At 45.5% G+C, this 21,997-nt stretch overlaps 1 protein-coding gene across 1 annotated transcript in view; it reads left to right on the top strand.

The window, feature by feature from the left end:
• The window catches only part of MEI1 (meiotic double-stranded break formation protein 1), a 64,207-nt gene that overhangs the window by 5,891 nt on the left and 36,319 nt on the right, over nt 1–21,997 (top strand). Inside the window, exons 5-18 of the mRNA XM_033118056.1 lie at nt 955–1,060; nt 1,580–1,783; nt 2,747–2,877; nt 5,743–5,857; nt 6,668–6,784; nt 7,779–7,878; nt 8,002–8,136; nt 11,742–11,856; nt 12,723–12,814; nt 13,830–13,971; nt 15,570–15,681; nt 19,102–19,162; nt 20,182–20,279; nt 21,300–21,468. Of these exons, the coding sequence (XP_032973947.1) occupies nt 955–1,060; nt 1,580–1,783; nt 2,747–2,877; nt 5,743–5,857; nt 6,668–6,784; nt 7,779–7,878; nt 8,002–8,136; nt 11,742–11,856; nt 12,723–12,814; nt 13,830–13,971; nt 15,570–15,681; nt 19,102–19,162; nt 20,182–20,279; nt 21,300–21,468 (1,697 nt within the window). The remainder of the gene's footprint in view (nt 1–954; nt 1,061–1,579; nt 1,784–2,746; nt 2,878–5,742; nt 5,858–6,667; nt 6,785–7,778; nt 7,879–8,001; nt 8,137–11,741; nt 11,857–12,722; nt 12,815–13,829; nt 13,972–15,569; nt 15,682–19,101; nt 19,163–20,181; nt 20,280–21,299; nt 21,469–21,997) is intronic.

Below are 21,997 nucleotides of genomic sequence, written 5' to 3'. Positions count from 1 at the left end.
CTTAGTAGTTTTATTTGGTTTGAATTGTATGCAGTATTTTTGTACTGAAGGCGTTTGCTTTTTTCAGCATCTAAGGTAAGCACTGAGTGGGTATATTTAACCTGCTCCAGTATAGTCAAAGATATCAATGAAACAAGCAGCTTTTCCATTGTGTTTAAGATTTAGGAATGATCAGAATCCTTTATTTTTTTTGCAAAAGGAAGACAAATGTTCATCTTAACACCATCAAGAGCAACATTTAATTATAAATTAAATTATCATGTTATTATAATTACTCTGCATGTGATTAATATATCAGATTGGATTTATAAATTATATATATGTATATATGTATATACATATATATATCAATACTTATCATTATGATGATGTCACTTAGCACTTTGAGAACTTTCTATATGCTAGGCACTGTTTTAGATGCTTTACATGTCATATCGCATTCAGTCCTCCCAACAACCCTATGAAGTTGGTAGTATTATCATTTCTCACAACAGGAGTTAAGAGTCTTACTTAAGGTGCTACAGCTGGTCAGTAGAAAAGGTGAAGTATATACTATTGACTCTCCCTGTAAAGTGTGCTTGGCTAATAGAGTGTTCCAAAATAGTCGCTATAGTAATGAAGATAATAATTTCTTTTGCACTGAACTGGAATTCTGTCTTAATGATGTTCCTAACTTTCACTCCCCAGTTTCTGGCTCTATAGGAGACAACATATGCTAATTTTAATTCGGTTTGACAAACATGTATAAGAACTCCGAGAGGAATCTGACTCAGTCCCTTTCCCCCGGGGCTTCCCAGTCCGGTAGGGGAGACAGACACTTAGCTAAAGAGGCTGATTACTGATTGTGATGAGAGACGTACAATGCAGGTTTGGTGTGGATAGGGCAAGATAAATTTTAGTGGGAGATCTGTCCTGATTTTAATTTATAGAGCGGAGTGTGTTCACTTTTTGTAGCTGTGTAACATGCCCTCCATGCGAGGCAGCCTGGCCACCCTGACCTTTCTCGGCAAGTTGGTGGATGCCATTCCTGCTTTGGCAGACAAGCTTGTAATGGAGCACGGTGAGTGACGTCTGGGGAAGAGCTGCCATCTCCCTTTCACCTGCTTTGATCACACTTCCATCTGGGCAGTCCATTCACTGTATATACCTGGGAAGTCATTACTTTCCTTCTCTAGGCTTTAGTTTCCCCATCTGTAAAATGTGCTCTATGTTGGCCATTTTGAAAAAAAGTGCTTCTTGAGTTTGGTCTTGGGCTATTTCTATTGACTATTTTAACACAGATGAATTAAGTACCTACTATGAATCTTCCTTTTGGGTAGAAGGAGGAATTAATTCTGAAATATAGAAGTACTCTTTTCTATCAGTAAAATACAAATAAGTACTCACAGAAGATTCACCTGAGGGTAAATCGCTTCTCTAAACCTTAGTTTTCCCTTTTGATTAAAGTGTCCAGAAATCATTTATTGTGGGGGATTATTGGGGATTACCATTACTACCCCATTGGGGACAATAGTTTTGAGTTTCATATAGCCATTGACTTTCTGCGGTTCCCGTGGCCTCCTGATTGTTTCCTGGACAGGTGACCTGATGGAGCATCTGTTGCGAGGTTTAGTATACCCCAGTGAGGGGGTGCAAGCTTCTGTCTGTTACCTCTATGGGAAGCTGTACTCCTCACCAATGGCAGCTGAGATACTTTCAGGCCATTTCCAGGAGAAGCTGTGTTCTCTCTTCCTTTCCACGTTGGATGGTGCCCAGACAAAGGCTCTACAGATCAACTGCTTGGGTAAGACATGAGACTAGAGAGAAAACAGGCAGAAAGCGCTTGAAGTTTTGCTTGAGGGCTTGTGATATTGGCTGCCTAGTGGTGGGGAGGTTTGTTGCTTTGCAAAGGATAGAAGTCATGGGTTGGGGATGCACAGACTGGGAAAGATGCCTAGAGTTGGTGTGGCAGCTTTAGAATGTTGCTTTTGGAAAGAGAAGAGGAAAGAAAGTGGGACCGCAATTTTTCTGCCTCCCATCTTTACTACCTGCCCTGGTGCATCTTGTACTTGCTGCCAAGTTGATCTTCACATTGCACAGTTCACGTCCTGTCAGTTTCCTATTTGGAAAATCGTCTATGGCTCCCTCTGGCCTCAGGGTGATGTCCAGATTTCTTTGCTTGTTATTTGAGGCCCCTGAGAGCAGGAGTTACAGGGAAAAGCGTGGTCTGCGAGTGACAGCAGTTTCTTTTCACAGTTTGGGCCAAAGGCTCCGTTATGAACAGTCCAGCCACACATAGTAAGCATTCGTTCATTCTGGGCCAGGCCCTGTGCTGGGCTCTGAATCATAAAGATGATCAAATCCAAGCTCTATTAGGAGGGAGCTCATAGTCCACATGTGAACAATTGAAGTTCCGTGTCTTAAGTGCCATCATGGAGGTTGCACAGAAAAGGGTGGGATTCTATTTAACATAGTACTAGAATTCTTATATATAGAAAACCCTAAAAACTCCACCAATAAAACCCTGTTAAAACGAATAAATGAATTCAGTAAAGTGGCAGGATACAAAATCAGTTGTGTTTCCATATACTAACAACAAACTATGTGAAAAAGAAATTAAGAAATTGTAATTCGCTTTACAATAGCAATGCTTAGGAATCTCTAGGAGACATGAAGAAGTCTGGAAGGGGTGTCTGAGGGGCTGCGTTGGGGACACTCTGGTGCCTGTGCTCCTCTGGCCTGACTTCCCCACCCCTTTGTCTTTCAGGTTTGCTGAGGCAGCTGCTGAAGTATGACCTCTTCGTGTCCATGATCATGAACAGGTCTGCACTGGCGGAAAGCACTGAGAGTGTTGCGGGCCACCCAGGAGAGACCTCACTGCCTTTGGTGCTCAAAAAGGTTGTTGTCTTGTGATTCCCTGTCTCTAGATTCAATAACAGGGAACCCGAATGCCTCCTGGGCCTTGTTCTCATTCACCACTCCTTCTATCTGGGACTGTCAAAGTGTTTTCTTTTCTTTTCTTTTTTTTTTTTAAAGATTTTATTGGGGAAGGGGAACAGGACTTTACTGCGGAACAGTGTGTACTTCCAGGACTTTATTTTTCCAAATCAAGTTGTTGTCCTTTCAATCTTAGTTGTGGAGGGTGCTGTTCAGCTTCAAGTTGTTGTCCTTTCAGTCTTAGTTGTGGAGGGCGCAGCTCAGCTCCTGGTCCAGTTGCCGTTGCTAGTTGCAGGGGGCGCAGCCCACCATCCCTTGCGGGACTCGAGGAGTTGAACCGGCAACCTTGTGGTTGAGAGCCCACTGGCCCATGTGGGAATCGAACCGGCAGCCTTCGGAGTTAGGAGCATGGAGCTCTAACTGCCTGAGCCACCAGGCCGGCCCCCAAAGTGTTTTCTTACTGGCTAGAACAATATGCTGTTAGAAGACTCAAAGTAGGTTTCATTTTAGTCATGAATCCTTCTGTCCCCCTCTTCTCCTTCACAGCTGGGCGGCCCGAGAATGGGGGACATAGGCAGCAACAGAAACAAAGCTATCTCCATCGTTTCAGGGATAAAACTCAAGATTCTCAGCTTGGCACCAGCCACAGGCACCTTCTCGCTGGTCCTGCGTATGCCAGGCTGTCCTGTCTCTGTGCCCGTGTGGGTGCTCTCCTCCTTTTGCCTTTATAGCCTTTCTCCTCTCCTTTGTCTATTGATCCCTGATCCAGCCTTCCAGGCCCGTAGAGCTCCCCTGTCACCCTGGCTCCTTTAGGCACAATATGCCACTCTGTCACAGTGCTTCTCTGTATTGTGGTTGATCGGCTGGGAGCTTCTTTAGGGCAGGACCTGAGTTTAGCTGCCTCTCTCTGCAGTGCTCAGCCCAGGGGTTGGCGGAGCTACTGTCATCATCTGATAGCAGGACTATCACTGATGGACCATATTGAGGGACTCCTTCTGCAGGAAGGAAGAAGAGCCCTGGTCAGATGTGGAAAAGGGACAGTTGGGGATAAGTGAGTTAGATATTAAAAATCCAGAGCAAACTGCTCCTCTTGATTTCCCTGGGATGCCTCTAGAGTGGTCCACACAGGGCCTGTGAGCCCTGAAAAGCAAGTCGCGTGTCTCTGAACCAAAAAAAAAATTCATGTTGGGTTCTTTTCTGTGTTCATTTCACTGTTGCCATCCTAGTGTCCACGGTAACATCTGGTTAGAACATTGGATCCTGGGCTCAGCAGGGGCACAGGTCTTCTGTCCTCTCAGTGTACCAAGGCAGCGTGATGGGGGCAGGGACTGAGACTGGAGAGCGCTTTCCTGAGGGGAGAGAACTTTGTAGAGACAGGATTCTTGGTTTAGAGGTCCCTGCCTCCATCCATATGTGGAGGATGTTCTTCCGTTAGCAATTTGGGATGATCAGCATTTTATTTTACTACAATAACCGGCAAGGTTGGGACCAGGGTGGGGCACTTGCCTGAGGTGCAAAATTTAAGGGGGTGCTACAAAACTCAGCAAGCAAATAATATTTTAATGCGAAATCCTGGTAGCTGTGGTGTCCAGTAGGAGTTTGGATTTTATACGATGGAAATTCATTGAAATGTTTTGAGTGGAGAAGTAACCTGATCTAAGATTTTGATGGGGGAGGCATCTCAGTTGCGGGAAAACTCCTGGATTTGGACATGGCTGACTTAGGTTTTTGCCTTAGTTTTGCCACTTATTAGCTGTGTGGCCTGGAGGAAGTAACTTAACCTGGATGAACTTGAATACCTTCCTCTGAGAGTTGAGGGTCCCCAAGACCACCTTCAGGTTCAGTGATTCACTAGGAGGACTCACAGGATTCAGTGTATAGTCATGCAGCTATGATTTCTTAAGTGAAAGAATACAAAGCAAAATCAACAAAAGGAAAATGTGTATGGGGTGAAGTCTGGGGGAAAACCAGGCACAAGCTTCCAAGAATCTTCTCTAAGTGGTCATACAGGATGCACTTCATTCCTCCAGCAATAAATTGTGACAACGCTGTGAAATGTAGCCTAGCAGGGAAGCTCATTAGGGTCTCAGTGCCCAAGGTTTTTAGTGGGGGCCGGCTGGTCACGTAGGCACCCTCTGCCTAGTACATACCAAAATTCCAGACTCCCAGAAAGACAGCGGGTATTCAGCATAAACTACCGGGGGTGTCCAAAAAATGTATACCCATGACTTGTATTCATCTTTTGTTATCGGTATATATTGAGTATTACAATTTTAATACAGTTTTTTCCTTTCTTAAAATGTGTATACATTTTTTTGGCACCTTCTGTACATTGTTTGTACAAATAGTTTAGTCACTGTGAAACACTCTTACCAGTTCTGGGAGTGATAGGAACCCTCCCGAAATCCAACTTCCCAAAGCCTGTCAACGGCCAGCCTTGCAGGCAGGACCTCTAAGGATAACAGTCTCAGACCTGCTGTGTTAACTCTTTTCTGCACACTATGGAGTGAGTCTCCTAGTAGAATCTTCCCCTGTTATCTCCCAGTCTTGTTGCAAACATCAAAACCAGATGTGGGCTGTGAAAGTGCTTTTGTAAATGACGGCCTGAGCCCTACTTGGTGACGGTTTTCATGTTCTTTGAGTGCCATATCTTCTTTTGTTCTGTTTCTCGCTTGCTGCTGTTCACTCCTTTCTGTAAGTCTCCCTGAGCATCCTCAGGCCTGGCAACTGGTAGTGCAGGAGGGATTCAGGGGCAGTTAGGGCTCCGGCCCTGGTCGTGTCAGTGCAGTCTGTAACTGTGGCACCTTTTGCTGCCTGTTCCTCCAGCTTCTCCTCTCCAGAGATGAGACTCTGCAGGTGGCCAGTGCCCACTGTATAACTGCGGTGCTGGTCTGCTCCCCAGAGAAATATGCCCCGGCCTTCATCCATGCTGACATCCCAGGTAGGGGGCCCCTTCTTACCTTCTCCTCCAAGGCCCTCGGTTCTGACTGGAGACCTTGGGTCACAGCAGCAGCAGCAGTCCTGTTGGGGTACTTTGATAATGCATACTGGCGGGGTGGGTTGGTGGCAGGTTCAGTTGTACATGACAGACTCTAGGAATTAGGCCTCATGACATCTAAATTCTCTTGCTACAGATTTCTTGTATGACCTTGAACGCTTTGTTACTGATCTTTGTCATTTGTTTGACCATTTAGGAATAAATGCTTAGTGTGGGGTGGTGGACAGACCCATGAGCCAAGAAGGCAAAGGGAACTAATGTTTCTTGAGGGCTTGTTATGAGCCAGGAAATATGCCCTAAGGTGTATTGTTAATGTTGCCACTTTTAGGTCCTTATCTTTGCTAGTTTATGGATCAGGAAACTGAGGGTCAGAGAAGGAAAATAACGGCTTTAATTGACAAGTCTAGTCATTGGCGGATAAGGGATATAAAAGCAAGCGTCTCTGGCTCTAAAAACTTTCCTCTGCATCATGCGGCTACCCATCCTGAAGATTAGGAGCCTTGACTTTAGTCCCACCTTCAGGACTAACAATACCTCTCTCTGGGTCTCAATTTCCCCATTTGTTAAAAAGATGAGGTTAGACCATAATCCTGAGGGCATTTTCCAGGTTTACCTGTGAATTAATGATCGTGTCTCCTAGAGAGGGTATGTGAAGTACGGGGTGTGAGAGCTGAATCACTCCAGGGCCCGAGCGTTAGTTAAGGAATCAGACCATACAGGTGTCATTTATTGTTTTCTTCTCTCACCGGCCAGAGTTCCTCTTTGAGCATCTTTCCTCTTCCAGTGAAGTCCTCGTCTGGTCCAGCTACAATTGCTTGATACTTCTGGCAGAGGAGCCACTCTTCTTTTCCAAGTGCCACACGGTGTACGGTTGGTCACGGGGGTCCTATACTAGCTCTGGGTTGGGTGAGCAGCACTTTAAAATTGGGTAGCAGCCATGGGGGCCCAGCCTGCACATTGGAGGGGCGCGCTGGGTTTGGTCATTTCCATCAGCCCAAACTCATTACCAGATTCACATGCAAGCAGTGATATCCAAACAGTTCAGCTCTTGACTGGTTAGCAGAAGTATATATGTTTAGCAAGGAAGGACACTCCTGTTGGCCACTAAGTGATTTCCTGTTGTGCCTTAAAAACTTGACTCAGCCGGGGATTTAGTCTTCTCCTATGCTCCAGATAGTTACCCACCTAGTTAGTCCCTTAGTTTTGTTGATTCATCCTTTCAAAGTTTCTTAAAACTGTCTCTTCCTTCCTGGTGAAGGAAGGAAACATTTGTCTGGGACTTTTTATATCACATATAGATTTTTAGATTGGGCACATTTAGTCATTCATTTTGTATTCTGTGTTCCTATTCTATACCAGTTACCAGGCTGGGACCTGGAGATTTAGAGATTTAGAGATAATGTGGTTCCTGTCCTCTGGAAAGGGAGAAAAATATAAACAAGCTGATTAGGGCCCTGCTAGAGGGAAGTACAGGCAGTATGTAAGCTCAGGGAAAGCCCACAGCTCTGCCTGAGTGGATCAGGGAAGGCTTCCTGGAGGAGGGGCGGTCTGACCTGATTCTTTGAGGAGGAATAGGAGTGTGTCTGGTGGAGAAGGTGCAGCTCAGTCAGTAGGTATTCACTAAATACTTCAAGTGCCACGGTCTGTGCTTTGGCTTGTGCTGGGCTTTGGGGAGACAAAGATGAATCCAATAAGGGCCTGCCCTCAAGATCTCCCAGTCCAGTCCCATCAGCTCAGCCTCGTCAGGCCCTCCATGAGGGACTGCCAGCAAATGTGCTGTGCAGAGCGTCTCACGTCTCCTGGACAGGCAGGGAAGGAACCCCCGAGCACTGACCCCCGCCTCTGCCATGTCATTCTGAGGTAGGCATCGAGTCCGTAGTGAGGAGCCTGCAGGAAAGCCTGAGGATGAACAACACAGAGCTGCACAAGCAGGGCGTGCTGCTCTTTGCTGAGATCCTGACTCGGTGAGCAAAGCGGTGCAGCGGCGGGCCGGGAGGGGCCAGACTGGAGAAGGAAAGAAGCGAAGGAGTTTTCCCTGCTGGGGTCAGTGATAGAAGTTCTCTCACTCACTCATTTACCGTTTCTAGGCAGCCGGAGGAGATCAAGCTGTTCACAAGCTCAGCCATGTGCAGAGATGCTGGCCGTGCCCTCCAAGAGGCAGTGAGCAGCCCCGTGCTGGAGGTGGCCGCTGAGGCAGTGAAGGCCACTTCTGCCTTTCTGAGGTGAGAGACCCAGGCAGGCTGAACTTCCCACCTCTGGATCGACCTGACGGCCAGGTTAAGGCTGGGGAAGTTTCTAGGGACTACTTGGCGGAAATTTTCTTGACTTTTTCCTTTGATACTCTATTTAGATACTTATCTACTCTGGTTTCTCGTTCTGGAATTGCCATTTAGATGTTGCACATCCTGGATTGGTCATCAAAGTTTCTTTGTTTTATGACAGTTTTTCATCTTTTTGTCATTATACACTAGTTTCTGGGAGATTTTCTTGACTTCCAACCATTGAGTTTTATTTCTGCTTTCACATTTTCAATATGGAAAAGTTCTTTTTAATTCACTACTTTTTTTTTAAGTTTATTGGGGTGACAATTGTTAGTAAAGTTACATACGTTTCAGGTGTACAGTTCTGTAATACGTCATCTATATATCACACTGTGTGTTCACCACCAGAGTCAGTTCTCCTTCCATCACCATATATTGGATCCCTTTTACCTCATCTACCACCCCCCTCCTGCTACATTTTTTTAATAGCATTTTATTCTGTATTTATTTCATGGATGTAATTTTTTTTTCTCAGTCTTTTGTTTTAGTCTAGACTTTTCTTCTCCTTCCTTTCTACTAATTGTTCCTTTTGCCTAAAATACTCTTCCCTTAAATCTTTGCATGACTGGCTTCTTCCCATCACTCAGGTCTCATTCAGAGCGTCCTTCCCAACGGACCCATTAGGCTGTGATAGTACCTACTAACCACTTGATAGTTCTTATTTATTTATTTGGTTTTTTGTCCCCCCCCCACTGTAATATAATATCCAAGAGATCAGGGACCATATTAGTTTTTTCAGTGCTATGTGCCTTGCTTCTCATAGATAGTATATGAATGATATTAAACGAAGATCCTAGGGTCAAGATGGGAAATTAGTCCTTAGCAAGATGGTTGATATCTTGAAAAAAAATGGAGGAAACCTGGATTTATTTATATAGTAACCTTTGTTTTGTTTCCAAGTTTTCACTTTAAAAAACTAACAAAGTAATATATTCAAAAAAATAAAAAATAAAATATGCAGGAGGTTTATAATGAAATGGAACAGTCCCCTGTCCCTACTTCCTATAGGAAACTAATTTTAACTCATTTTGGTTTTAGTTTTGGGGATTGTTTCCTTAAATCTAAATAATATTCTTATAATGTTGTTTCTTTATTTGTCAATTTAGGACATTATTTATTGATTTGCCAGTAAGAAAGACCAAGATTTACTCATATTTTTGTCTTCTCTACATTTCTTTGACATTTTTGCTAGCTAATATTTTATGCCTTCAAACCTTTAAATAATATACTTAGAACTTGTATTTCTTGTTCCCTCAACTTGAAGCAATATTGCTTGACTCCCCACTTGGTTAGCTGAGTATATTAACACCCCAACTCTTCATTTCCTCTCTCCTCCCTATCTTCTACTTCTCATTGTCAGTCAGCTTTAACTTTACATTGTAAATGTTGCTAATATTTATAGTCTCTTTTTAAACCATAGTTAAATCTTTGTGATTTGACTCTAGGTTGGTTCTAAAAATTGAAACAAAAAATAGCATTTACATTGCAATAACTTCCATCTGTTTCTTTTTTCCCTTTGTCTTTTCTTGGATTTGAATCTAAATCTGGAACATGAATCCTAGTGAGGGTGAGATGAGTAAACCAACAGGGTAACTAAGGTATAGAGCAGGAGTGGTGTCAATCAGAGGTACCCATGCAGAGCTGGAAGTCTGCCAGGAGGTCGGCGTCATGGGAGCTGGTAGCACCTTTCAGGCGGGAGGTGGTATTTGAGCTGTGCTGTGAGGGATGAGAGAGACTTAGATTTGTGGAAGGACCAGGATTAGCCAAAACATGTTGATGGGAAAGTTTAGGGATTTCTGAGGGTAGAGAGTTGTGTGAAGGGGAATAGTACATGATGAAGCCGGAAAGCTGGTTGGGTCAGAATTTTGGAGAGTGTTGGGTAGGGGGCTCGTTATTAATCCTTAGACTATTTTACTTTTGCCTTTAATTTCCCAGAATGTTTACTAAGGTGATCCCTCTGAGGTGGAGTGGTTCAAAGGGTCTCTAGAAAGCAGAACTGGAACAAGGAATGAGCAACAAGAATTATTGAAAAGAATTTAAAAGTGGTGGAACCAGGGCTTGACTGATTAATCAGTATAGAATAGAAACTTAGAGCTTCCAGAAATGAAGAAGGAAAGGGGAAATCGAGTCTTAACTGTGTACTGATTGCCTGTTAGAAGGCCCAACAGATTACTCTCAATGATCAAAAGAGGCCCAGTGATGAGCGTTAACATAGGTTTCTCCTTATTTACTGCACTAGGTTGATAGCATCCCTCTAAAGTGAGTTAAGATGAGGTCATACAGTGTGGGCTCCTAACTCCAATGACTGCTGTCCTTATAAGGAGAGGAGGATTTGGACACAGAGTGCCACAGATACACACAGAGGGAAGATGGCCATGTGAAGACAGAGGCAGAAATTGGGAGGATGCAGCTACAAACCAAACAATGACAAGGATTGCTGGCAACCACCAGAAGCTGAGGCAGGGCAGGATTCTTTACAGGGAGCCAACACCTTGATTTCAGACTTCTAGCCCCCAGGCTACAGGAGAATACATTTCTGGCTTTTTAAAGCCATGTAGTTTGTGATAATTTATTACAGCATCCCTAGGAAACCAGTATAGTTACCTAATACCCTGTCAAGTAGTCATTCATTTATTTAACATCTTTTTTATTTAGCCTCAATTTACAATTCATCTAGCTATGTTTAAGTAAAGTGAAAATATGGAAGTAGTCCCTGGCTTCCTAGAACTCACAAACTAGTCAGCGACTCACGTCCTCTGAGTCCATAGAATATGAGGGTTCCAATGGACCCTCAGTGTTATTTTCCACATTTATCCCACACTTAAATGATTGAATCTCCAAAAAGTAGTTTCCAGTCTGCTTATAATCTCCAAGAATGGGGAGCTTACTCCTTCCTAGATAGTCCCCTCTACCTCTGTAGAGTTTTGACTCTTAGAAAGTTCTTTCCTATAGAAATAAAATCTGGTCCTGATGACATTTACCTGTTGATCCAGTTATTCCTCCTTAAGGTAACAGAGAGCAAATTTCATCTCTCTTTCCCAAGAAGACTGCTCATCACTTATTTGAACACAGTGGCCATATACATCTCTTGATGCACCTTCAGCTCTAGCTAGTACTCCTTTCACCAGGAGGCCCTTCTCAGGGAGAAAACCCTGTATCTTTAATGACAATAATAACAGTCATAACTGTCATTTATAAGGACTTACTATCTATTAAGCATTGTGCTAGGTGCTTGGCATATATCACCTAATTTGGTCTTAGAATAATTCTATGAAGAGGGGACTACTAACTCCAGTTTAATAGATGAGGAAACAGGGTTAGAGAGGATGAGGCTATTCAGAAACATTCGTGCGGCCTGGTACGTGTTGGAGCAAGGATTTTTATCTGAGCGGATGCTGGACCTGAGCAGGTTCTGATCAACCACATTCCTGCATTGCCCGAGAACCTGAGGGTGTCTTGGAGTACCCTGTCTCGCCCTAAGCCTGCCTTTGTCTCTCTGGATGCAGGAAGGACCACCAGAGTGCTCCACCTGTGCAGTACAGGGAACTGCGGGCCTTACTCGAAGCCATGCTGGACCGGTGTGCCGATTTTTCCCAGACCCCACTGAGCAGGAGGTCCCTGGTTAGTGCACTGCAGTCTGGAGACTACGCTCTAATGGGGTTTTAGAAGATGATTGCCTTACCTTTGTATGCCGCTTTATAGCTTTTTCTCGTGCCTACCGCATACCTACAAGGAGATGTTGTTTTTTTCCCCTAACTGCGGAGCTGTGCTGCTCAATAATTTCTGTCTTCATTTTTACAAATTGGGAAACTGAAGCCACAGGGTGAAATAATTTTTCTCTAAGGTCTAAAACTAGCAAGTACCTGATTTTGGAGAGTAGATCCCAGGGTGTTTGTACCCGAGCCTACTATACACTTTGTCTTTTATATTATCCAAGCAGGTGTGGTAAATATGCTCACAAAATTATTCAATGCTAGATTCACTAGAAAGAATCTTAGAAAGAATATGACCAATGTGCAATGTGTTGTAATTGTTGACTTGTAATGGTCCATGGACTTAAAATATCAGAAAAGATACTGTTAATGTGAATGCTGATTATGTCTTTCAAGGTTACTTTTGGAAACTAAGTTCTTCACACGTCATGGGGTGGGGATTTTTGTGTGTTTTAAAGCAACTCATATGGGCATTATAGCCAGTTAGGCTAATGTCCACCAGGCTGTGACAGCTTTCTGCACATAATAGAATAAGAGCCAGTCCTGTGGTTCACAGGGAGACAGATGGTTAAGGTTCCCCCTTCCACCCTTTTTTAAAGGTGCTATTAGATGGCTAGATTTGTGAGGCTATAACCAAGATCCCCTGGAAAGTACTAGGTATATGGGAATGCCAGGCTCCAGTGTGAGAGGAAGTGGTCTGTGGTCCTCCAAGCACAGACTGGACACAGAGTAGGTACTTAACCAATACGTTCCCCTCTCTCCTTCTCATCTCAGGGCCATGCTTCCAGTAGAGATGTGGAGAAGGACATCCTTCGAAGGGGAAAGTTTCTCCTGAACACTCTGGAGGGATTTAGAAACGCCTGCAGGTGAAGGGCCCTCTGTGGTCTGAAATAGTAGTATGGTGGGTGGGGATGGAAAGGAATCAGACAAAGGATGAAGTTCTAGAAGCAACACTTGATTTCTGATGCTTCACTGCATAGTGAGAGGACTTTGGGGGGGGCAGGAGGGGCTTTGAGGATGGATAGCTAGAGTGGGAGTTCTCTAAAGGTCCTCTTCTGGTGAAGTTTGTGTGACTGCAACAAGGTTGTGTCTCACTCAGCTTTGTTCCTCTTCCCAAATGACCTAGCCCTAGAGGGGCCACTGAATGCTTGTTGGGTTAATTCAGTTCACAGTAACCATATTTCCTATGTCTATGGTGTGTCAGGTCTGGTGCTGGCTAGTAGTGGAAATAGAAAGAGAAGTCAGATTGGCTCTTGCCCACAGGAAGCTCACAGTCTCTTGGAGAAGAGACGTTTTGTGTATATATGTGGAATTCATTAGGTTGTCACAAATCCTCTGAAGGCACTCCAGGTAGAGAGAACAGCATCTGTAAAGACAAGGAGATATGAAACAGCAAATGGGATGGTATGTACTTCAGGGAAGTACCTGTAGTAGAATGGAAGGGTCATGTGTTATGGGAGAGGGCGTGGGGAGCACCAAGCCAGAGAGGTACCCAGGGACTAGGCCAGGCTCTCCCTCATTGAGGCCTCTTGAATTTTCTCCCGATCTGCTGAGAGGGACACTTTCCCTGGACCCTGAGCTCAGGCATCCCTCTAGGAGAGGGGTGTCCAAACTTTTTTCAACGGTTTTCACTAAGGGCCATATGCGGTAAAATACACAAACAGCCGGGCCACTCACTCGAGGTGAAGTACGTATTGCCTCACCTGGTTTATTTAAGTAAACTAAATACATTTTTGGAATTTGCTGCGGGCCAATTAACAATGGATTGCGGGCCACAGTTGGCCCACGGGCCGCAGTTTGGACCCCCCTGCACTAGGAGGATGTTTCTAACCTTTATGTTACATAGGTAGTCGTGGATATACTCACACTTTGATTTCTCAGGTTGGCTGTGGAATTCCAGAACGAGCCTTCAGCCCAGGAGAATCCCTTCACAGCTCCCAGTGCCGAGAAGGAAGACACCTTGGAGGCCTTCTCAGAATTTCTTCTCAGTGCCTGTGACTCTATTTGTATCCCCATGGTGATGGTGGGTTCCCCTGAGTCATGGACAGAATGAAGGTTGGGAAGGAGAAGAATGTAACAGTGAGCCAGGTCTAGAGATGCAAGGCAGTGATCCCTCAATTGGACCTTCTGAGGGTCTCAACAGGGCTGTTCTTGCAGCCACTTTTCCTTTGGTTTTAAAAATAAAGTATAGTGTTTCACTGTAAAACTAATAGATGCCTCTTAAGAAAAAATAGAAAGCAGTAATAATAAAGGAATAAATAGGTAGTGTTTATGAAGTGATAAGTATCTTACATTCATTACCCAATTTGATCATCCCAATGATCCCGTGAGATGGGTGCTGTAATTTCCCCAATTTAAAGATGAGGTTGTCATATCCTATGTTATAAAGCAAGTGCATAACGGTGCTGAGATTTGAACCCATTGTCCTTCTGTATAGTCAAGAGCAGTGGTGAATGTCTGTGATCCAGGCTTCACTAAGGAACACATATATGTGTTCTGTAAAATGAGAATGGCCACTCTGAAGAGAGACCTGGTCTGGAAGGGCTTCCTTTTGAGCTGACTTGAGATGGAGATGGTAGGAAGGTCTAGGTCCAGAGCTGTTGACTGTTCAGCTGACCTTGAGTGAGTCCTGTCGTGTTTGAGGTTTGAACATCCTTGTGAGCCTGTGAAGAATCCCTGTTGGTCGGGACAGGTACCTGGGAACAGTAGGTGGCAGCAGGGAGGCAGGCTCTGGTTCTGACAGGAGAGCACCCCTTTTCCTTGAGGAAGTCTGTCAGCCAGCATTCCAGGGACTTCAGGTGTGGAACTGTCAGGAGCCTTGTTTGCAGCCCTGACGGGCACACACGAACAGTAACACTGGGGCAATTCACATGGGAGTCCTCATCTGCTCTGCCTGCCTTCTAGACCTGTAAAGCTTTAGAGCTAGATCTAGAATTAGATCATAGAATTATTATTCTTGCTTTCTGCTTTTCCGTATTTTACATACTTTCTTTAATGAGCATGTATTTTCTATTTTCAGAAAAATGGTTTAAAAATGAAAGGATAGATATCTTTAAGAACCATGTCTCTGAGGCCCCAGCTATTTACAGATAGGGAACTGAGACACAGAGGGGACGGGGGACTGACCCAGGGGCACATAGCACTTTGTGCAGTGCTTGAACTAGAGCCCAGGTTTCTCTCAATTCAGAGCTGTTGACTACATCAGGCTGCGTCATGACTCTGTTCAAAGATCACATGAAAAATAAATGTGAAGGCAGTTTGTAAACTGTGTTATTGCTACGGCTGTAGTAATAGACACATGGGTGTCACCCTGCATCATCGTTCAGGAGGTACTTCTTCCACATCAGATCTCATTTGTGTCTGGGAGCTAGGACTTGTTGTTGGTCCCATTTTACTCTCTGATGCAGAGGCCCAGGAAGGTAAAGTATCTTACACACTTTATTAAGTGGCGGATGTAAGCCTTGGAGGTGGGCTTGTGACTTCAGGTTCCCTAACTTTTCTTGTGCCCTTCAAATGAAAGGGTGTAGTCTACTGTTCCAGATTTGAAGCCAGTTTTGCTGATGATTTTTCTTCAGAGGCTCAGTCCTGGCGGACTGTGTTCTCCCTCCTGGTTCTTTGCAGAGGCACTTGGAACAGGCCACTCACCCAGCCTTGATGGAAGTGTTCTTCTCAATTCTGCACAGCCTTTTGGTCATCGTCCCCCACATGAAGGAGAAGTTCTCCAAGAAGCTCGGTAGGTAGCAAGCGAGTGTGGAAGTTGGAGGAGAGGCAGGCATCTCAGGCAGCTGCTCAGGTACTCAAAGAGCACAACCTGCGGATGGGAAGTTGACGTATTTGTTCAGAATCAATGTCCATGCTCGGCCCAGGGCTGAGTGGGAGGGAATATCATCCAGAAAGCAAAGTCCTGAAGGGCAGTTCTCAAGCTTGTTGGTGCTTCTCTGAGTGTCAAGGAGGTGCTAGTTCAGAGCCCCCAACATACACCTCTTCCCACTTTGTTGTCATACTCCATATTCCCTCAGACCTCTGACTCCTGAGCACTGAATGCCGGAAGCACCTCCAGTCATTGTGACAACTGAAAAGTGTCCCCACATACTTTCGCATGCCTTCAGGGGAGTGGTAGCCCTCTGTGGGAAAGCTGCTATCTAACTATTCATGGAAGTGCCTTCTTAAAATTGAACCCAAGTGGCTATTGACTCCGTTAGCCTTCTCTGGGCCTTCTTGCATCTGTGTATTCTCTTCCCTCATTACTCCTTTTTTCTCTCTCAAATGTAAACCCTCCTTTCCCGCTTCTCCAGTTTTCACCCTATAAATAGGCTGATCTGCATAATGAGCCCAGGAACCAGAGCCAGCCTCCTTCTTCTTCCTTAGAAAGTGGTTGTGATGGTGAGAGTGGGCAGCGGGACTAGCCAAGTGCAGAGAGGGGTAGAGGAAGGTGGTAATCATTGCTAACTAGTACTGACATTTGTTACGTTCTTAATGTGTGTAAGATATTGCTTTAACTCTTTTACATGTATTAATTCATTTAGTTCTCAGGAAAACCCCAGAAAGTATGTACTGCGGTTATCCTCAGTCTACTGGTGAGCCCACTGGACTCAGGAGAGGTTGAATGACTTGTCAAAGGTTACACGGGAAGTGATGCAAACTCCGGGAATCTGGCGCTAGATAGAGGCTGCTCTCTTAACCTCTGTGCTATGCTTGCCTCTTATCATTATTACTTAATGTCTTTTCTTTTATTCCTGTCACTCAGCAAGCATTGAAAAGTCTGCCTTGAAAAGGTGGTCAGGGCTCAGTCATGTAGGACCCTGTTGGTCATGTGAGAAATCTGGACTTTATCCTAGGAGCTCTGAATCCTAAAAGAGGGGAGTGACATGCTCAGATTTCTGTTTTAGAAAGTTCCTTCTTGGAGCAGGGTGGGCCATGAGTTAAAGGGAGGCAACACTGCATTAATTCAGGGGGGTGGTAGGTACTAAGGAGCGTTGGGGGCATGGGACAGTGGATGTAGGGTATGAGGGAGGGGGACAGTTGGGGGTAATGCTGTGGCTTCTGGCTGCCATCTAGGTGGGTGGTGGTGGTTTTTATTGAGAGGAGACTCGCTGGAGGAAAATTAGATTTGGGAAGGCAGGCGAGGGTGTGATCAGTTTGGGTCAGGGTGAGTGTGAGATGCCGCTGAGATGTCCTGGTCGAGATGTTACGTAGGTAACTGACTATGTATCTGTCTGAAGTCGGGAGAGATCTGGTCTTCACATAGAAAGTGGTGAGCTGGTCTTTAGATGTAATCGTGAGCATCCAGCCTTTCATTCATTCAACAAATACTTGTGGGGCACCTATGACGTGAAAGGCACTGTCCTGGGGCTGAGGCTGTAGCAGTGGACAGAACAGATCCCTGTCCTCGTGGGGCTGACTTTCTAGTGGGGAGCAGGTGAGACTCCCCAAGGCTGAGTGTGTAAAACGAGGTGATCAAAGGGACCAAGACAAAATACGAGCGACATTTAATGGTCAGGAGGAGCCTGGTAAGGGACAGCTGGAGAAGTAGGAAGGAAAACAGAAGGGTACGACATTAGGGAAGGCGAGGAAAGAGAGCTTTGTAGATTAGGGAGTGGTAGGGTGTCAGATGCGTCCCAGAAGTCAAGATGAGGACTGAGAAAACATCCACTTACTTGGCATCACGGAGGCTGTTGGTGACCTGGGCCAGGGCGGTTTCTGCAGAGTGGCTGGGCTGGGATTTGACTGCAGTGAGTTGAAGAGTGAGCGTGAGGGGAGGCAGCAGGGGCGAGACAGACAGCTCTTTTGACAAGTTTGTGTGAGCGGAGGGGAGAAATAAGGGTGTAACTGGAGGGGGACATGGAGTTGGGAGGGGCTGTTCTACCCCCAAGACTGGAAACACTTCATCTGATTAGCAGCTGATAGGATGCGGCAGTAGAGAGACTCTTGGGTAATCAGCAGAGCAAGGTCTTTGGGAAGGAGGGGGGCCAGGACCCAGAACTGGGGAGACAAGGGCGTGCTTCCTGCAGTTGTAATTTTGATTTGGGATTTTGAGGGAGTTTCTGATTGATGATCTGGGTCATCCCGGGAGGTCCCTTGTCACAGTTTGGAGGGATCTTTGTTCTCTCCAGGAAAACAACAGAGCCCAGGAAACCCTTAGGAAGCAATTCCAGGTATGGAGTGAGTGAGAGCTTGCGGGAGGGGGTGGGAGGCTGTGTTGAAGAGGGAAAAAAGCAGGACCTCTGTTGTCAGCACAGTGGGTTGCCATTCTTCCTTGTCCCTTGTTTATTGACATTGGGCAAATTAGTTTTCTTATCTCCAACGTCCTCAGAACATACTGATGATAATGAGAATAACAAGGAGATAACAAGGTGATAATAAATGAGATAACAAGCAGATTTCCTGATGACTCATCTGTTTAGTCATTGTGACAACTGACACACTTCTTTCCTTCCTTTCATCCACTATTCCTGCCTGCCATACTTCAAGGGCCAAGGCAAGCTAGTCTTGGTGAGCTGGATGGGTACAACTTCAGAAGTGTAGATCTCTGGGGGACAGTGGTAGAGAAAGGCTGTGTATGGGGAGATCTCTGCAGCATGGAGCCAGATAGAGCAGGATTAGGGGCGCAACCTGCAAGAGAGAAGAGGGAAGCAGGTCCTGCGAGCCAAGAGTAGGGCAGAGGGCTGGAGTCGGGGGGTGGAGAAACTCTGGGTTCCTGAGAGACTGGGCCCCGAGGAGCCCTTCTAGTGGGCGAGCTTGGCGCCCCCTCCCTCGGGGAGTCATATGTTAAACTGCTGTACCAGAAAATGGCTGTGAAACTCTGAGGGATGAATTCCTTGCCATATACTTCAGCCCCAGGATAAAATAGATTCTCCCTGACACTGGAACTGGTGCGGTGGGATCTCTTGCTGTTGTCCTTGTTTGAAATCCTGCCTTTATCTCAGCTTCACAACAACCTGTGAGGGATAAGTGTTGCAACTGATTTTCAGAGAGGTTAAATTAGTGTTCCAGAGTCACAGTACTAGATAGTGATGGAGCAAAATTTGAACCCAGGTCTGCATGACTCCAAAACTAGTACTCTGGTACCACCCAGAATCTCTGGTGTCACTTGGGAATCTCTGTAACAAGTCTGGTTACAACCGCTCTCTGCTTTCTTCCCACTTTTTCCAAGCTGCCTCATCCTTCATACGACTAACTCTGGAATTGAAAGCCAGGTTCTGCAGTGGCCCAAGGTATGTATGGTCCCAGGCAAATTAGTGACCAAGGAGCCAGCGTCCTTCTTGACTAGACAAGTGGATATTCTGATGGTGTGGTTTAGTTATAGGACCGGGAGGGTGGGGGGATTGACAGTGTCGGAATTACTCAGCAACTGGTAGTATGAGCTGGACTTGCTTCTATATAACTTTGGTTTAATCTGATTCTGGTAAGGCTCTCATTCCATGTGATAATGGGATGGGTACCTATTATCAAAACTGGGAGGTTCGTAGAGGTCATTTGTCTAACCTCTCATTTTACAAATGGAGAAACTAAGGCCCTCAGAGGATAAGAAACGCAGTGTTTATCAAGACAGTCAAGCTCTAGTTGCCACCAACCCAGCAATTCCAGAGGAGACACTTTCTTGTTCAAAGTAGAGAGGTTGCTGCCTCAGTCTGTCTTGTTTGTTTCTAGAGCAGCCTTCTCTCTAACTTCCCATTTATGATTTGCCACTTGTCTCTGCATTTACTTGGCAGGTTCCATTTATTACTACCTATAGCTGGCAAAGTGACTGCAGTGCAGTATCTAACTCTCCTTCCATATTTCCGAATAGAATATCCAATGTTCAAGAGAAAATATAGGGATCCGTCTGGATTCAAAGTCACAATTTTGGATATTTGTAGTTCTCCTTGAGAACCCATCTTGGGTTCAACAGCTTCCTCTCTTTCTAGTACTCCCCAGCCCTTTCCTGACCAATGCATACTTTTTTGTTTGTGTGTGTTGTTAAATTGGTACTTAGTAGCCCTCCTTGATTTATTTTTTCAGCAAATTTTTAGTGAATACCTATATGGGCTGAGTGTCTAAGGTACAGCTGTGGGCAGCAGGTTCCATGTTTACTTTTCACAGCTACCTCTGGACCTCCTCTACCAGGGCCACGGTTAGAATTTCCCTGGGCTATGGCACAAAGCAGTGGGGCCCCGGGACGTGGTAGGGATAACGTCCTGCTCAAAGGAGCAATGTCCTCTCTCTCGTTCTCTCTTCCTCGTCTCCCTCTAAGTCACTCAGCCCTAAACCAGGCATGTTCCAGTTTCCTCTACTACTTGTGCACCAGCCTCCTCTCAGCTCCAGAGAAGACAGAACCACCTTCCCCAGAAGGTAAGATGCTGCCGTGTGACCACTCATGAGATCCGTGCTGGTTTTTTAGAGTCTGGATGCCTTGTTGACTGGCTGGGTAGTGAGTCAGTCCAGTAATAAGATCCCTTTGCTTAAAGCTGCCCAGAAGAGCCGTGGAATCATGGAATGATGGACCAATAGGTTGATTTTTAGGGAGGTGAGATAATAATCAGAAAATGATGGAATCCAAGGCTCCTGGACCCCTAGACGCTAAGGGTTGAGAAAAAGGACCCTAAAGCTCATCAAGCCCAATTCCTTTATTCAAATTTTCAGCTCTGAGGTCCTTTTCTTTCATACTCTTTAGTGTTAAAATACCCTTTCTTTCATCCTGCTCTCAGGATAAAATCCAAATTATTTACTCAGCATTCAAGGTGGTGCACAGTCTAGCTACAAATTACACCGCACAGTTCCACAACTCCTGACACTCCACATCTATTCACTGGAGCTCCAGTCACACTGAACTTCTTGCCGCCCCATAAACACGACATGTCCTCTTACAACTCTGGGCCTCTGAACAGGATTCTCTGGGCCTTTCCCCAGGATTCTCTTCCCTTCCTTCTCTGCCTGTTTTCTGCTCACCCTCCACAGTTCCCTCATCTTTGAGCTTGCTCTCCCCACTCCGGGAGGCGTGAGGCACTCCCTCTTCCGTATTTGAACATGGCACTGATCACATGTCCTGCAATTATCTGTTTCTATCTGTTTTTTCCCCACCAGCTGCCAGCTCCTGGAGGTAGGGCCAGTGTCTCACAGCCTGGCCTAGAGTAGCCACTCAGTGAACATTGGTTAAATGAATGAATGAATCCGTGTCCTTCCTCGTGTTACCTTTAGTCTCTCCTGGTAGGCTGAAAGCTGCATCGAGGAAGAGGGGATTCTGATTTCCTTTCACCCTGCATGTACCCTTGCTACCCTCTGCAGTATTCTTCATGTAGTAGATATTCATGTGCTCATTACCTGCTCTCCTGTGTTCTCTGTGTGGCTTCCTCCCACTTGTTTCCTCCCCAGAACTCTCTGCAGTGTCTGAACTCCTGCAGCACGGGCTGCCCCACGTAAGCAGCAGAAGCCCTGAAAGCCTTGCCTTCCTGTCGGATTGCCAGTATGTGGAGGGAGCTGCTCGCCAGAGGCAGTACTGCGTCCTGCTCCTCTTCTACCTGGCCTACACGCACGAGGACAGGTCCGTGCTCAGAGCTGGTGGCCGGCGCTGGGTTCTGGGACCCACGTCTGTAGCCCATTTCAGCTCTGTAAATATTTGCAGAGGCATCCTCTCCAAGCCTGGTGCGGGGCACTGGGGACTCAGAGAGAAGTGAGAAATGGGTCGTATTACCGAGGGGCTCACAACCTGGAGGGGGGCAGTGCTGAGACAGAGGCCTGGAATGAATGCTAAGGAGGGTTCCTTTGTATCCTTGAGCATGTTGTTTGTGCACAAAAAATAATAATTTCGGTCATTTACTTTGGTTTTAAGAATTACTATACAATTTAATAAAATTTCAAACTCAAAGGACTATTCTTCCTTAAGCTTTAAAAAATGATTTATTGAGGTAAAATTCACATAACATAAAAACAAGCACTTTGAAGTGAACAGTTCAGTGCATTTAGTATATTCAAATGTTGTGCGACCACCAGCTCTGTCTGGTTCCAAACATTTCCACCCTTCCAAAGTAAAGCCTCCTACCCATTAAGCAACCACTTCCCGTTCATTCTTC

This window comes from Rhinolophus ferrumequinum, chromosome 10 (assembly GCF_004115265.2).
Source record: "Rhinolophus ferrumequinum isolate MPI-CBG mRhiFer1 chromosome 10, mRhiFer1_v1.p, whole genome shotgun sequence".
NCBI classification, from domain to species: Eukaryota; Metazoa; Chordata; class Mammalia; order Chiroptera; family Rhinolophidae; genus Rhinolophus; species Rhinolophus ferrumequinum.
Note: the sequence above shows the minus strand (reverse complement) of the source record. Positions and strands in the feature narration are given on the sequence as shown.